This window comes from Apus apus, chromosome Z, assembly GCF_020740795.1.
Source record: "Apus apus isolate bApuApu2 chromosome Z, bApuApu2.pri.cur, whole genome shotgun sequence".
Lineage (NCBI taxonomy): Eukaryota > Metazoa > Chordata > Aves > Apodiformes > Apodidae > Apus > Apus apus.
This window is the reverse complement of record NC_067312.1, coordinates 34,060,936-34,073,957: the sequence shown is the minus strand read 5'-3', so window position 1 is coordinate 34,073,957 and position 13,022 is coordinate 34,060,936. Positions and strand designations below refer to the sequence as shown.

The 13,022-nt window shown below is 40.8% G+C and overlaps 1 protein-coding gene across 4 annotated transcripts in view; it reads left to right on the top strand.

Moving 5' to 3' along the window:
- Positions 1-13,022, top strand: part of ZDHHC21 (zinc finger DHHC-type palmitoyltransferase 21) — a 46,115-nt gene that overhangs the window by 17,466 nt on the left and 15,627 nt on the right. For 2 of the 4 annotated variants that reach the window (XM_051643089.1, XM_051643088.1), the window contains one exon: positions 8,124-8,240. The exons of 1 other annotated variant lie outside the window; for it this stretch is intronic. In XM_051643089.1, the coding sequence (XP_051499049.1) occupies positions 8,124-8,240 (117 nt within the window). Of the gene's footprint in view, positions 1-8,123; positions 8,241-11,704; positions 12,408-13,022 lie in introns of those variants that run through there. One more of the 4 variants, XM_051643090.1, reaches the window with a different exon arrangement.

The window sequence follows — 13,022 nt, the reverse complement described above, 5'->3', positions numbered from 1 at the left end:
TAACCCAACTCTACCAAGTCCAGCACTAAGTCATATACCCAAGCACCACATCTAGACAACTTTTAAACACCTCCAGGGATGGTGACTCCGCCACTTCCCTGGGCAGCGTGTTCCAATGTCTGACAGCCCTTTCAGTGAAAAAGTTCTTCCTTATGTCTAGTCTAAACTTCCCCTGGTGCAGCTTGAGGCCATTTTCTTTTGTTCTTTCACCAGTTACTTGTGAGAAGAGACCAGTGCCTACCTCTTTACAATGTCCTTTCAGGTAGCTGTGGAAGGTGATGAGGCCTCCCCTCAGCCTCCTTTCCTTCAGACTAAACAGCCCCAGCTCCCTCAGCTGCTCCTTATAAGACTTGTTCTCAAGGCCCTTCACCAGCTTCATTGCCCTTCTTTGAACACGCTCCAGTACCTTGAGGCCTTTCATGTATTGAGGTGCCCAAAACTGGACACAGTATTCAAGGTGTGGCTTCACCAATGCTGAGTACAGAGGGACTATCACCTCCCTGGTCCTGCTTGCTACATTATTTCTAATACAAGCCAGGATGCCATCAACCTTCTTGGCCACCTGGCCACACTGCTGATCAATCAGAACCCCCAGGTCACTTTCTGCTAGGCAGCTTTCCTGCCGCTCTTCCCCAAGCCTGTAGCGTTGCCTGGGGTTGTTGTGGCCCAAGTGCAGGACCTGGTACTTGGCTTTGTTGAATCTTATACAATTGACCATAGCCCATCAATCTAGTCTGTCCAAAACTCTGTGTAGAGCATCCCTAACTTCGGGCAGATCAACATTCCCTCCCAACTTGGTGTTGTCTGCAGACTTACCAAGGGTGCATTCTGTCTCCTCATCAAGAACATTGATAAAGATGTTAAGAAGAAGTGGTGCCAACACTGAGCCCTGAGGAACCCCACTTGTGGCCAGCTGCCAGCTGGATTTAACTCCATTCAGCACCACTCTCAACCCAGCCATCCAGATGGTGTTTTACCCAGCAGAGCATGTGCCTGTCAAGCCATGAGCAGCTAGTTTTTGTCATCAGAATGCTGTGGGAACCAGTGTCAAAGGTAGACAACATCCCCAGCCTTTCCCTCATCAACCAAGTGAGTCACCTTGTCATAGAAAGAGATGAGGTTCATCAAGCAAGACCTTCCTTTCATAAACCCATGCTGACTGGACCTGATCACCTGGTTGTTTTGTATATGGTGTGTAAGGGCACTCAAGATGATCTGCTCCATGACCTTCCCTGGCTCCAAGGTCAGACTGACATGTCTGTAGTTCCCTGGATCCTCCTTTTAGCCTTTCTTGTGGATGGGTATCACATTTGCTACCCTCCAGCCCACTGGGACCTCCCCAGTTAGCCAGGACTGCTGGTAAATGATGGAAAGAGGCTTGGTGAGTGCATCCACCAACTCCTTCAGTCCTCTTGGGTGCAACCCATCTGGCCCCACAGACTTAGGGGTGTTTAGGGGGTGTAGCAGGTCATCGACCATTTTGTGAAGGTCTCATTCTGCACCACCTCCCTGTTTTCCAGCTCAGGGGACTAGGTGTCTAAGGAACAGCCTGTTCTATGGCTGAAGACTGAGGCAAAGAGGGCATTTAGCACCTCGGCCTCATCCTTTGTCACTGTGTTTCCCCCTGCATCCAACAAGGAATGGAGATTCTCCCTACTCCTCCTTTTGTTATTAATGTATTTATTGAAAGATTTTTTTGTTGTCTTAGACAGCAATAGCCAAGTTGAGTTCAAGTTGGGCTTTGGCCCTTCTAATTTTCTCCCTGCATTGCCTGATTACATCTCTGTATTCCTCATGAGAGGCCTGTCCTCTGTTCCACAGGCATAAACTCTTCTTTTTTTCCTGAGCTCTAGCCAAATTTTGCTATTCAGCCATACTGGTCTTCTTCCCTGGAGGCTCATCTTTGGGCACAGGGGGACAGCCTGCTCCTGGGCCTCTAAGACTTCCTTCTTGAAGTATGTCCAGCCTTCCTGGACTCCTTTACCCTTCATGGCAGTCTCCTGAGGGACTGTGTCAATCAGTCTCCTGAACAGATCAAAGTCTACCCTCTGGAAGTCCAAGGTGGCAGTTTTACTGACCCCTCTCCTTACTTCTCCAAGAATTGAAAACTCTGTAGGTTCATGGTCACTGTGCCCTAGACTTCCTACAACTGTTACTTCCCCCATAAATGCTTCTCTGTTCTTGAGCAGCAAGTCCAGGAGGGCACGTTCCCTGGTTGGCTCCCTTACCAGCTGTGTTAGGTAGTTATATTCCATGCACTCCAGGAACCTCCAGGACTGTTCTCTCTCTGCTTGGTTGTATTTCCAGCAGACATCTGGAAAGTTGAAGTCTGCCATTAGGACAAGGGGTAGCAATTGTGAAAAGTCTCCCAACTGCTTAAGAGTATTTTATCCACCTCCTCATCCTGGTTAGGTGGTCTGTAGCAGACTCCAACCTCTATATCACCCTTGTTGGCCTTTCCCTTGATTCTTATCCATGGGGACTCAACCCTATAATCACTCATCAATTTTTAGGCATTCATATGTCTCTCTGATGTAGAGGGCCACCCCACCACCTCTTCTTCCTCACCTGTCCCTTTTGAAACTCCTGTTGTGTGAGTCATCCCTCCAGGCTTCTGTGATGGCAACTATGTTATAATTCTCTTGCTGCACAGTGGCCTCCAGCTTCTCCGGTTTATTGCCCATGGTGTGTGCATTGGTGCAGAGGCACTTTGGCTGGGCTAAATATTAATTTAAAAATATAATAATATAATATTAATTAAAACATTTGAAATATGTATAATCCAAAGTCCATTTGTAAGGAGAATCTAAAGGGAGTCTTTTGTCTTATGGTCATGAAATAACCTACAGAATATGAGTTTTAAAAAAATAATAATTTAAAAAATTGAAATTTCCTTCTCAGTGTTCTGCAAATCCAACATAATCATGCTCTTGTCCTGTATAATTATAGGGACAGTGTGAGTACTGAATGAAGCTTAGAAAGTGAACACATGGTTTGTAGAGAAAAGATAGAAAAGACTAGGAAGATAAAATTTTGTTAAAAGTTAATAAATTGATGGTGTCATTATTCTGCAAAGATAGTAAGGCCATTTGTTAAAGTCTGTTCTGGTCTGAAATTATTCCACAATTACCACTTTGGATTGAACTCGGTGTAGACAGTTGCATTTGTAATCAGAGTGCTATTCCATTTTTTCTTTAAATCAAATCAGTCATGAATTAGACTTAAAAATTACTCATATAGTAGACATGAAATTGTCCTGAATCAAAAAGTGCTTTACATAAACTTCAGTTGTTAATAATAAATATATTTACAAAAGGGCTGATTAAAATGCAGCTCAAGTTCTGTGAATTACTTTTTTTTAAACTTGAGTGAATTTTCTCCCTTGTGCCTCTCATCCCTCTTTACTCCTGCAAAACCTGCAGTCTATTTTTTTCATTTGCTTTTTGAGTCTGACAGCCGTGGGGTTTTTTTTGTTGTTTTATGATAGCCATGTTGATAGACTAACTTCATCACCATGCTAGGACAGACATCCCAGGCCTTTGCAACTGAGAACAGACATACAGGTTAGCATGTGTTACATAAGGTATCCCTTCCCCAAGAGAAAGGTGGAGTATCTTAACGTATTTTGTTAATATATTAATTTCTGTGTATGTTGTGTTTCAGAAAAGAATTGAGAATGAGTAAGTTAGTCTTAATGAAAATTTATGAAGATTGTTTTTCCCCTTTGTCTCTTCCATCCATTTTTATAAGTACCCAGCTATCCTTGGAGTTTGGATGCATAGAAATAGTGGCTAAAGAGAACTTAAGAACCTTTGGAATAAGCAACATACAAGGGGAGGGCACATCTGAGCTGCATAGGAAATGCTGAATAGGAATACAATGGCAGCAACCTTTGTGAACTGAAGTTCTCACAGAGCAGTTAGGCAGTGAAGCTGGCAAAAATGAATGTAAACAGGGGTTGCCTAAAGGGCAGCTCTCACATTGTTAAATCTGTAGTTAAACATCTGTGCCAAGGCCACATAAACGAGCCTGGTCCAATGTGGGGAAAAAAAGTTGCTATGGGACAAAACTCCATTGTGCCATGAGGGAGAATTCATGCATTGGTGATGTTAACCTGAGTGTGCTTATGCTTTGTGGCTCAGTCTATGTAGTAGTCTAAGTAGTTATTTCTCTTAGCACAGACAGTGTGATTTTGGAGGTTGGGGGGCAGGCTGTCTCAGTACTCATCTTGAGATTGGTGAGTCCTAAATGGTGTTTGAACAAGAGGATCTGTTCAAAACACATTAAAAGAGGGATTGATTAATTATGGACTAGTCTTGTGAGGTCATTTATTATACATAGATTTGGTTTCTTAGTTGGGAAAAATGTTTTTGTTGGTTCTGAGAAGGAATAATAAAAACAAACTGGGTTGAACTTTTATGTAAAGCAGCAACATCCTAAGTGTATGAAGAAGGGAAGAGCAACTGACATCACCTACCTGGACTTCTACTAAGTATTTGTCCACTGTTAGCCTCCACTTGCAATCAGGCTTTTGCACTGGCCAGATTGGACTGTTGAAGGGTGAGTCCTGCTGATCACTCCCTGGCTCTCTAATTGCCCGATCAGCTTATGAATGGGGATCACAGAGTCTCTGTTGGTGTGATATTGTCGTCTGTGCACTGTTGAAGTGGCAATTGGCACCTGTTGATCTTCAACCTTCAGCAACCCCATCAGAGAAGAGTCATCTGGAAGGCCAGGCAAAGTATGTAGCTGTTCAGCGTCCTCAGTCTCTACAGCTGCTATACCAAAGGCCCAGCAGTACCCTTTTGGGTCACAGAAGTATCTTTTCCTGAGACAGTCTATGCCAAGGATGCAGTGTTAGTACTGGGACTGGTGCTGTTTATTTTCTTTGTCAGAGACATGAACAGTGGCATTGAGTGCACCCTCAGCATTGGCTGACAACACTGAACTGTGTGGTGAGGTCGACATGCTGGAGGGATGGGAGACCATCCAGAGGGACCTTGACAGGCCTGAGGGGCAGACCCATGGTAATTTGATGAAGTTTAGTAAGGCCAAGTGCAAAATCCTGAACATGGGTTGGGGCAATGCCAGACACAAATATAGGTTGGGCAGAGGATGAATTGAGAGCAGTTCTGAGGAAAAGGACTTGGGCATGTTGATTGATGACAAGCTCAACATGAGCTGGCAATACGTGCTTGCAGCCCAGAAAGCCAACCATATCCTGGGCTACATCAAAAGAAATGTGGCCAGCAGGTCAAGAGAGGTGATTCTCTCCCTCTACTCCTCTCTATTGAGACCCCAGCTGCAGTACTGTGTCCCGTTCTGGAGACCCCAGCGCAGGAAGGACATGGAGCTCTTGGAGTGAGTCCCATGAAGATGATCACAGGGCTGGAGCACAGACTGAGACAGTTGGGCTTGTTCAGCCTGGAGAAGAGAAGGCTCCTGGGAGACTTCACAGCAACCTTCCAGTACCTGAAGGGTGCCTACAGGAAAGCTGGAGAAGGACTTCTTACAAGGGCATGTAGTGATAGGACAAGGGGCAATGGTCTTGTACTTGTAAGACGACAGATTTAGGTTAGACATTAGGAAGAGATTCTTTCCTGTGAGGGTAGTGAGACAGTGGAATGGCTTGCCCAGGGAAGTTGTGGATGCCCCATCCCTGTAAGTGTTCAAGGCCAGAATGGATGGGGTTTTCAACAGCCTGGTGTAGTGGGAGGTGTCCCTGCCCATGCAGGGGTGTTGGAACTAGGTTGTCTTTAAGGTCCCTTCCAACTTAAACTATTCTATGATTCTGTTATCATCATTATCATTATTATGACTGAATGAATTTTTAAATGGTCTTTTTTTTTCTGTTTTCATAGAGTCACATGTTTCTACTTCAATGCAGAATAGTGAAAGTAGCTCTGTTATTAAGGTCTTGATTACCAAAAGACTATTCCTGCAGATACTTCGTTTTCTATAGAAAAATGCTGTTCTTTCTGTACAGATTGCTTGGTGAGGGCTCAGTATTGATTTCCAGATCATCATTGCCTCCGAGACTTTGGTTCCCTTTGTGTTGAGTAATGACTGGAAAAAACACTAGTGGTGTCACCTCTTCTCCCAAGTAATCCATCAGGGAAAGGAAAAGAGAAATGAAAAAAAGGAAAAGGAGACAGGGTAGCATTCTTTGATGTTCATTTCAGTATGAAGGGTCTTTCTTTTTCTGTACTTGTAGCTTAACTATGAGGTAGAAGAGCCAGATGCAAAATGCAGCCTGCCTTCTTTATTCTAGGATTTTCAGTTGTCATGTGTTGGAGCATGTCCCTCTTTCCTGCTGAAGATGTTGTCTGAGAGAAGGAACATGTCTCATTAGAATGTTGGGGAGATGCTAAGTGCTGTGTGATGAACTTTTTTCTAATGGATGAGTGTGATATTAGATCCAGAATAATGTGAGTTCACTGTTGGCAGCTCTTCTCTCAGATTTCACTGTGTTCTGTCAGGTTGAGTTTGAATACAGCAAAAAGTTTCTGATAAAATAAAACAACATACCTGTGAAGAGAAAGTATTTTACAGCTAGTAGAACTTGTGTCTTACTTTGCTTTTCTTTGAATCTTTGGTGGACTGATTGGAAAGGGGAAAAAAAAAAAACAAACAAACCCACTAGTATGGATGCTTTTATTTTGAGTTGATTTATCTTTGAATTAACTTGTAAAGTGAGTAAGAAGTGTTGTGTTTTGTTTTTTTTTTAAAAAGGAAATTAAGCATATATTTTCTACAGCAGCAAGAAAGGCCAATGCTAACAAGAGCTGTTACCAGTTGAGAAAAGACTGATTGGGTTTGCTTTTTGTTTTAGCTGGTTGACTAGTGTTTTCTGCTTGTTCATTAAATACTGATTTTCTTCCCAGCTTCAGTAGCCAGTGTAAACTTTTTTTCCAGGGTTTATAGTTTGAATCTTCATGGAAATAATTTAATTCTAAAATCAGACTCTTTTACTAAATATAATTTGCTTTAACTAATCTCTGTTTAATTAAAACCCAGTATTCCTGAACCTAAGAATTCCTTTTTCTCTAGTTCTACAGGTCGAATGTAAAGAAAGAAAGATCAAAAACCCTGGATTTTTTTTTTACTTTTTATTTTCCTTTTTTCTTTTTTTTCCCTAAATTCATTTCATGTTAATCTTCTGGTTGTAATTGAAAGTTTTCCTGAAAGGTTTTAATAGTTTCCTGCTGTGAAGTGGCTTTTCTAACTGGAAAAGCATATGTGTACATTCAAACAACAGCCTTGAGAACATAATCAAAACTATTTATAAGAGAGTAGGTGTGTTAACTCATTATCAAAGGGTAAGATGGGGTGTGAACTTGCAGTACATGTGCAGTAACTGCCATGTGCAGATGTTTTCCCGGGATAAAAATAAGGTGTTTTATCCTTTGAAAAAGTTCTACAAAACTCTCTTAGCTTTTTCATATTTTCTGCTGGGTGAAGGCAGGCTTTCCAGAGCAGCTGATACAGTAAATTTATTCCTCCTGTACCCTGAGACAACTTGGTTGGGCACCCATATTCAAAGTTATAATAATCCACTTAAGGCGAACATTTAAAATATTAAGATAAGTTTATTTTGGGTAATACATAGCATTACAGTGATACCAGTCTAATACAGTTACTTTGATTCTGTTGGTATCATCTTCAAGAGTCAAGCTAGGAATGTTATATTTATTACAGAAGAGGTGATGTTAAAACGAAATTTGCTGTGGCTGTGAATTGAGATACAGGAGTCTTACAAATCAGACTGTTCAACAGAATGATTTCCTTAAGTTTTGGAGCTTGTGTGTAGCAGTCTGGCACAGTTTGAGGTGGAAGATTGAGGAGTAACCCATTTGCGCTTAATCTACTCCCAAAACTTATATAGCCAAATGAGGTTTTTTAACAGTCTGGCAAAAAACCTCATCTGTTCACATGTATAAATAAAAGATTACTGATTTAGCACATAAATATATGAGTGCTTTACAGTGCACCTCAAAAATCCCATATGTGCCTTTAGCTATAAGTCTTCAGGAACAGGTCTAATCTAGTATTTCCAGTTGGTTGAAAGACTTAAATTAATTCAAAAGTGCTGAAGTCTCTCTCTTCTTTCTGTTTTGTTCTAGGATGTTTTTGTATTTAGACATGAACTTGCTCTCCTAAGAATATCTGCCTTCATGGGTCTAATAATATTAATTGGAATAAGTGGACTTTTTTACACTCAGCTAATGGGTATTTTCACTGTAAGTATCTAATTTTAGAAACACATTCGTTTCACTTTCAATAAAATGAATAAAGCAGAAAAGTGGGAAAGGAAAGAGTATTTTTTAAGGAAAGAATAGAAGGAAGTACTTGCACTATGAGGCACCTATTTGGTATGTGCTCTGCAAAGAAGTCTTACGAAGCCCACTAGCAAGGGTCTAATAATTCACCTATCCAGTAAATTTCCTGATTTTTGTTATGAAATAAAGCCATACATTGTTACGGAATTTTTCAGTGTACAAGGTATGTATGCGATTTTATTTTTATTTTTATTTTAAACATATGTCTCCTTTATACTTTATATATGGTCTTCTTTATACATTTTGACAGTGAGGCCCACTGATAAATCATGCATTCTGAGAACGTGGACTTTTTTGTTAAATGTTTTAATAAAGATGCTTATGTTCATATCTCTTCAGTTTCTAAACTGTGGAATGGAATAATGTACAATTTACAGTCCAAACACACATTCTGTATTTTAAGATACAGAAAAATGTCCTCTGCATGGAAAAAATTTCCAGTTAAATGAATTGGTAGTATAATAAATGTCTTCAAAAAACAAGCTTTTTTTGCTGTAGCATCCTGTTCTGGACATTAGAAATTTATCACTGCCAGTGAATGCATAGAAGTGTTTGAAGTACTGCAGTGTTGAATAGAGATAGTACATTAGTTTGATCTGGACATGTCTGAAAAGGTTTATGATCTGGGCTGCAGAACTTTTTTAAAAGACAGTAGTGTACAAGATAACAGCATCTTTGTGTCTACAACTAATTGAGATCTGCCTGAGATTTCATTTGGGATTTTGAGGGTTTACACAGTATTAAACTTTGTAGGTGCATAGTGGAAAACCTCCTAACTGTATTATGTATTATGTATTATGGTCAGCACTGTAGTATGGGGATTTGCTTCCTCCATAAGCACTTACTAACAGCTTTCACTAGCCAATGGAAAAGGCAGAGGTAACAGCAGCAGGTGAGTGAGTGGTTTCCTGCAGGCTCCCCAGAGATGTGCCTGTGATGCATAGAACAGGGAAACAAACAAACTGGGTATGCCCACCCACAGTGCTGAGTGCTCAGTGTGGAAAATATTCATGTCCTGTAGAAACAATGAACTGTGATCAGTGATATTCCTACTGTTACTGTTCAGCATCTAACCTCCCTGTATAAAGCAAATTGTATCTGAAAGAAGCTCTATTTGAAACAATGAAAACCTAACTTAGTATAAGGTACAGATGAAAATTAAACAGCAAAACATAATAATTGAAGTGTAATAGTGCAGACTTGAGGTTAACTTAGAATCTCAAACATTTTAAGGCATAGATACACAGAGTTAAAGCATTCATGTTATATTAGTTGCTCCATAGGTATTATTGAGATCATTCATTTCAGTGATCGCTGAAGATGCACAGAGATGTGTGCAAGTGAGGTGGACAAGAGCATGGACCTTTTGGCAAAGGTGAAGCAGAACTTCCTGCTTTTGCAGGAAGACACAAACATTTTCCTAGTTCATGCTCCATGCCTGTGCCTGCTGTTTAAAATCAAGCCAAGATTAATTCCGCAGTTCCTGGATAAAAGTTATTTTTAAATAACAGAGGCAGTCAGCATTGCAGCTCTGTGATCTAAACTTTTGACTGGTACATCCTGCCTGGATGTGTGGGCCCAAGGAGTTGTGGTGAATGGAGTTAGATCCAGTTGGCAGCTGATCACAAGTGATGTTCCCCAGGGCTCAGTGTTTAGGTCAGTTCTCTTTATTGTCTTTATCAGTGACCTGAATGAGGGGATCTAGTGCACCCTCAGTAAGTTTGTGGATGACACCAAGTTGGGCAGGAGCATTGATTTAGGGTAGGAAAGCTTTGCAGAGGCATTTGAACAGGCTGGATTGGTGGGCCAAGGCCAGTTGTATGAGGTTCAAAAAGGCTCAGTGTTAGATCCTCCACTTGGGCCACAACAACCCCATGCAATGCTACAAACTTGGGGGGAGTGGCTGGAGAGCTGCCTGATGGAAAAGGACCTTGGGGTGTTGGTTGACAGGCAGCTAAACATGAGCCAGCGGTGTGCCCAGGTGGCCAAGAAGGCCAACATCATCCTGGCTCGTATCAGCAACAGTGTGGCTAGCAGGAGTAGGGAAGGGATCATCGCTCTGTACTTGGCACTGCTGAGGCTGTGCCTTGAATCCTGTGTTCAGTTATGGGCCCCTCACTACAAGAAGGACATTGAGGTGCTGGAGAAAGTCCAGTGAAGGGCAATGAAGCTGGTGAAGGATCCCGAGCACAAGTCTTATGATAAGTGGCCAAAGGAACTGGGTTTGTTCAGTCTGGAGAAAAGGAGGCTGAGGAGGCTGACCCTCTTGCTCTCTAAACTACCTGAAAGGAGGTTGTAGCAAGGTGAGGATCAGTCTCTTCTCCCCAGTAACAAGTGATACGACAAGAGGAAGTAGCCTGAAGTTGAACCAAGGGAGGTTTAGATGAGATATTAAGAAGAATTTCTTTACTGAAAGAGTGGTCAGGCCCTAGAACAGGCTGCCCAGGGAGATGGTTGAATCCCAGACCCTGCAGGTATTTACAAGATTTGTGGATGTAGTCCTTAGTTCCATGCTTTGGTGGTGGATTTGGTAGTGCTAGGTTAACAGTTGGACTTGATGATATTTTCTAACTAAAACAATTCCATGATTCAGTGATTCTACTGTTACCAAATGAGTCCAGCAAGTTCAGGTTTGTTGAAGTTTAATGTTATTTATCTGTGTGTCACATGCTGCAAAAATTGTATTTTTGGAAAAAACCCCAAGATTTATCAAACTTTGACCCTTTTGTTGCAAAATTTCCTGATTCTCAAGAGGGTAAACTTGCTTTAATGTCATTATATAGTTTCCCAGAAACCAAGACAATAGTTTCTGTTCTAAGTAATATAAAGCTAAGGCTAACTTTTGCCAGGAATATTGATATCCATATTAAAAAAAGTCCCCAGTTCTCAGTCCTTTGGTATCTTTTACATGTAGAATGTGCTTTGCTTACTGTCAGTCACACAGAGGCAACTTGGGATAATGAAACTGCAGAGTTTTTTGTCCTCCCTTAGCATCATTAGTAATAAGGAACCTGGACTTGAAATGGCAACTTCATGGTTCGTTGTTTATGGTCTATTTTCACAGGCTGTACCCAAATGTAAATGATTGGAATGTGGTATGCATTAGGAAGTGTGAGAGGTACCCTAGGTCAGAGCACTCACGCTGATTCTTCTTATGTACAGAGGTTTATCCTTTTGCCGCTGTAGCAAGATAAAGTTGAATGCTTAGAATTAATTTGCATTAAGTGACCTTTGAGTGAGTCATTTTTATAAGCAGAGTTGCTCTTTGCTAGAATTGAGCTAAGTGATAGCTTGACAAACCATAAAAATGAGCAGAAGTTTTTAATAGGATTTTAAGGAGTAATGCATTTTCCCCTCTTTCATAGATTTTTTCAGAAGTCAAAAAATGTTATCCAGCTGAACATGTAATGGAAAGGATATATCTGATACACCCCAGCATGTTTTTCTGGAACAAGGCAATACCTAAAATAGGAAGGCAAAGCTTCACATTGTGAAGTGCAGGTGAAATACTCTGCTGTGTGTGCTGGCACTTTCCAAAATTCTGTGTTGTTGTGCAGTTGTCTGATCTGTGCCTGTCATTGTTATAACTGTAGATCCATTATGTAAAAATTCTTTTAAGAAAAAAATTAATATATTCTACTGTTACCCTGTTATATGTTGTGTTCAGCAGATTCTAAGATGTTTGGAAAAAAATGTGGTTTCTGGTAAAAAGGAAAACTTTGTAACCTGTGTACTCAGATTTGGCTCTTTCACAATGTTCTTAAGGCTGTACTGCTTGAAAAGGTGATTAATAGACCAAGTTCTCTAATATGCAGTAATTTATCTGAGTATTTTTATCTCATCTCTTATTGTAGTATCACTGTTGGGGTATCATTAAGACAAGGCTATTCATATCTCATTTGGCGGTCCAGGAAGCCACAGAGCAAGGGAGGTGACTTCATACAATGAGAGAACAGCTGGCTGGCAAAAACTTCTTAGAGGAACTCTTGACATTACTAGTTTTGATGAAGACGAGAGCAGCTGAGATGGCCTCTGTTTATGAGACAAGTTCTTTCTCCCTAGAAACTAGTGTACGTGAAAAACACTTCTAGCAGAAGGGGCAGGTGGCTCTTTTCATCCTCCTTCTCCAATTGCTTTTCCCAAGCTCTGTTTACCTTGCACTCACCGTCATCCAGAATTTTAACTCTTCTTCATCAGCTCGCTCTTGAGAAACTCTTATTTGAATGCTTCGGAAATAGAGGTATATAAATTCTCTCTAATTGAGAAGACTCTAAAATAGAATTTTAAGACCCTAATTTAGGAACCCTAGGATCCTTAGAAAATACTCTTCTTAAAATCTCAGCATAACAATTATGCTTCTTGCTTACAATTTTCATGTGTCTAGAGATCTTAATGGAAGAAATCCATTCCACCCATGGAGAAGGCACTGTCTAATGTAATTTCCAAAATGGTCACACGTTTATATCGCATGCCTGCTTATCTTCCATGCTTGGTGCTAGCTTTTCCAGTCCTCTATTCCTTGTAATTGCTCGTAGTGCAAGTTTGAATTGTATGTTCTTTAATTGGAAACAAGCCTGTATTCTTACATTTGCAGACAGCATGATGTTTTTTAGTGACTCTGCTTGAGAAGAAAAGCAAGTTTAGAATAAAACAGTAAGGAAAAAAATAATAATAGTCAGTTTC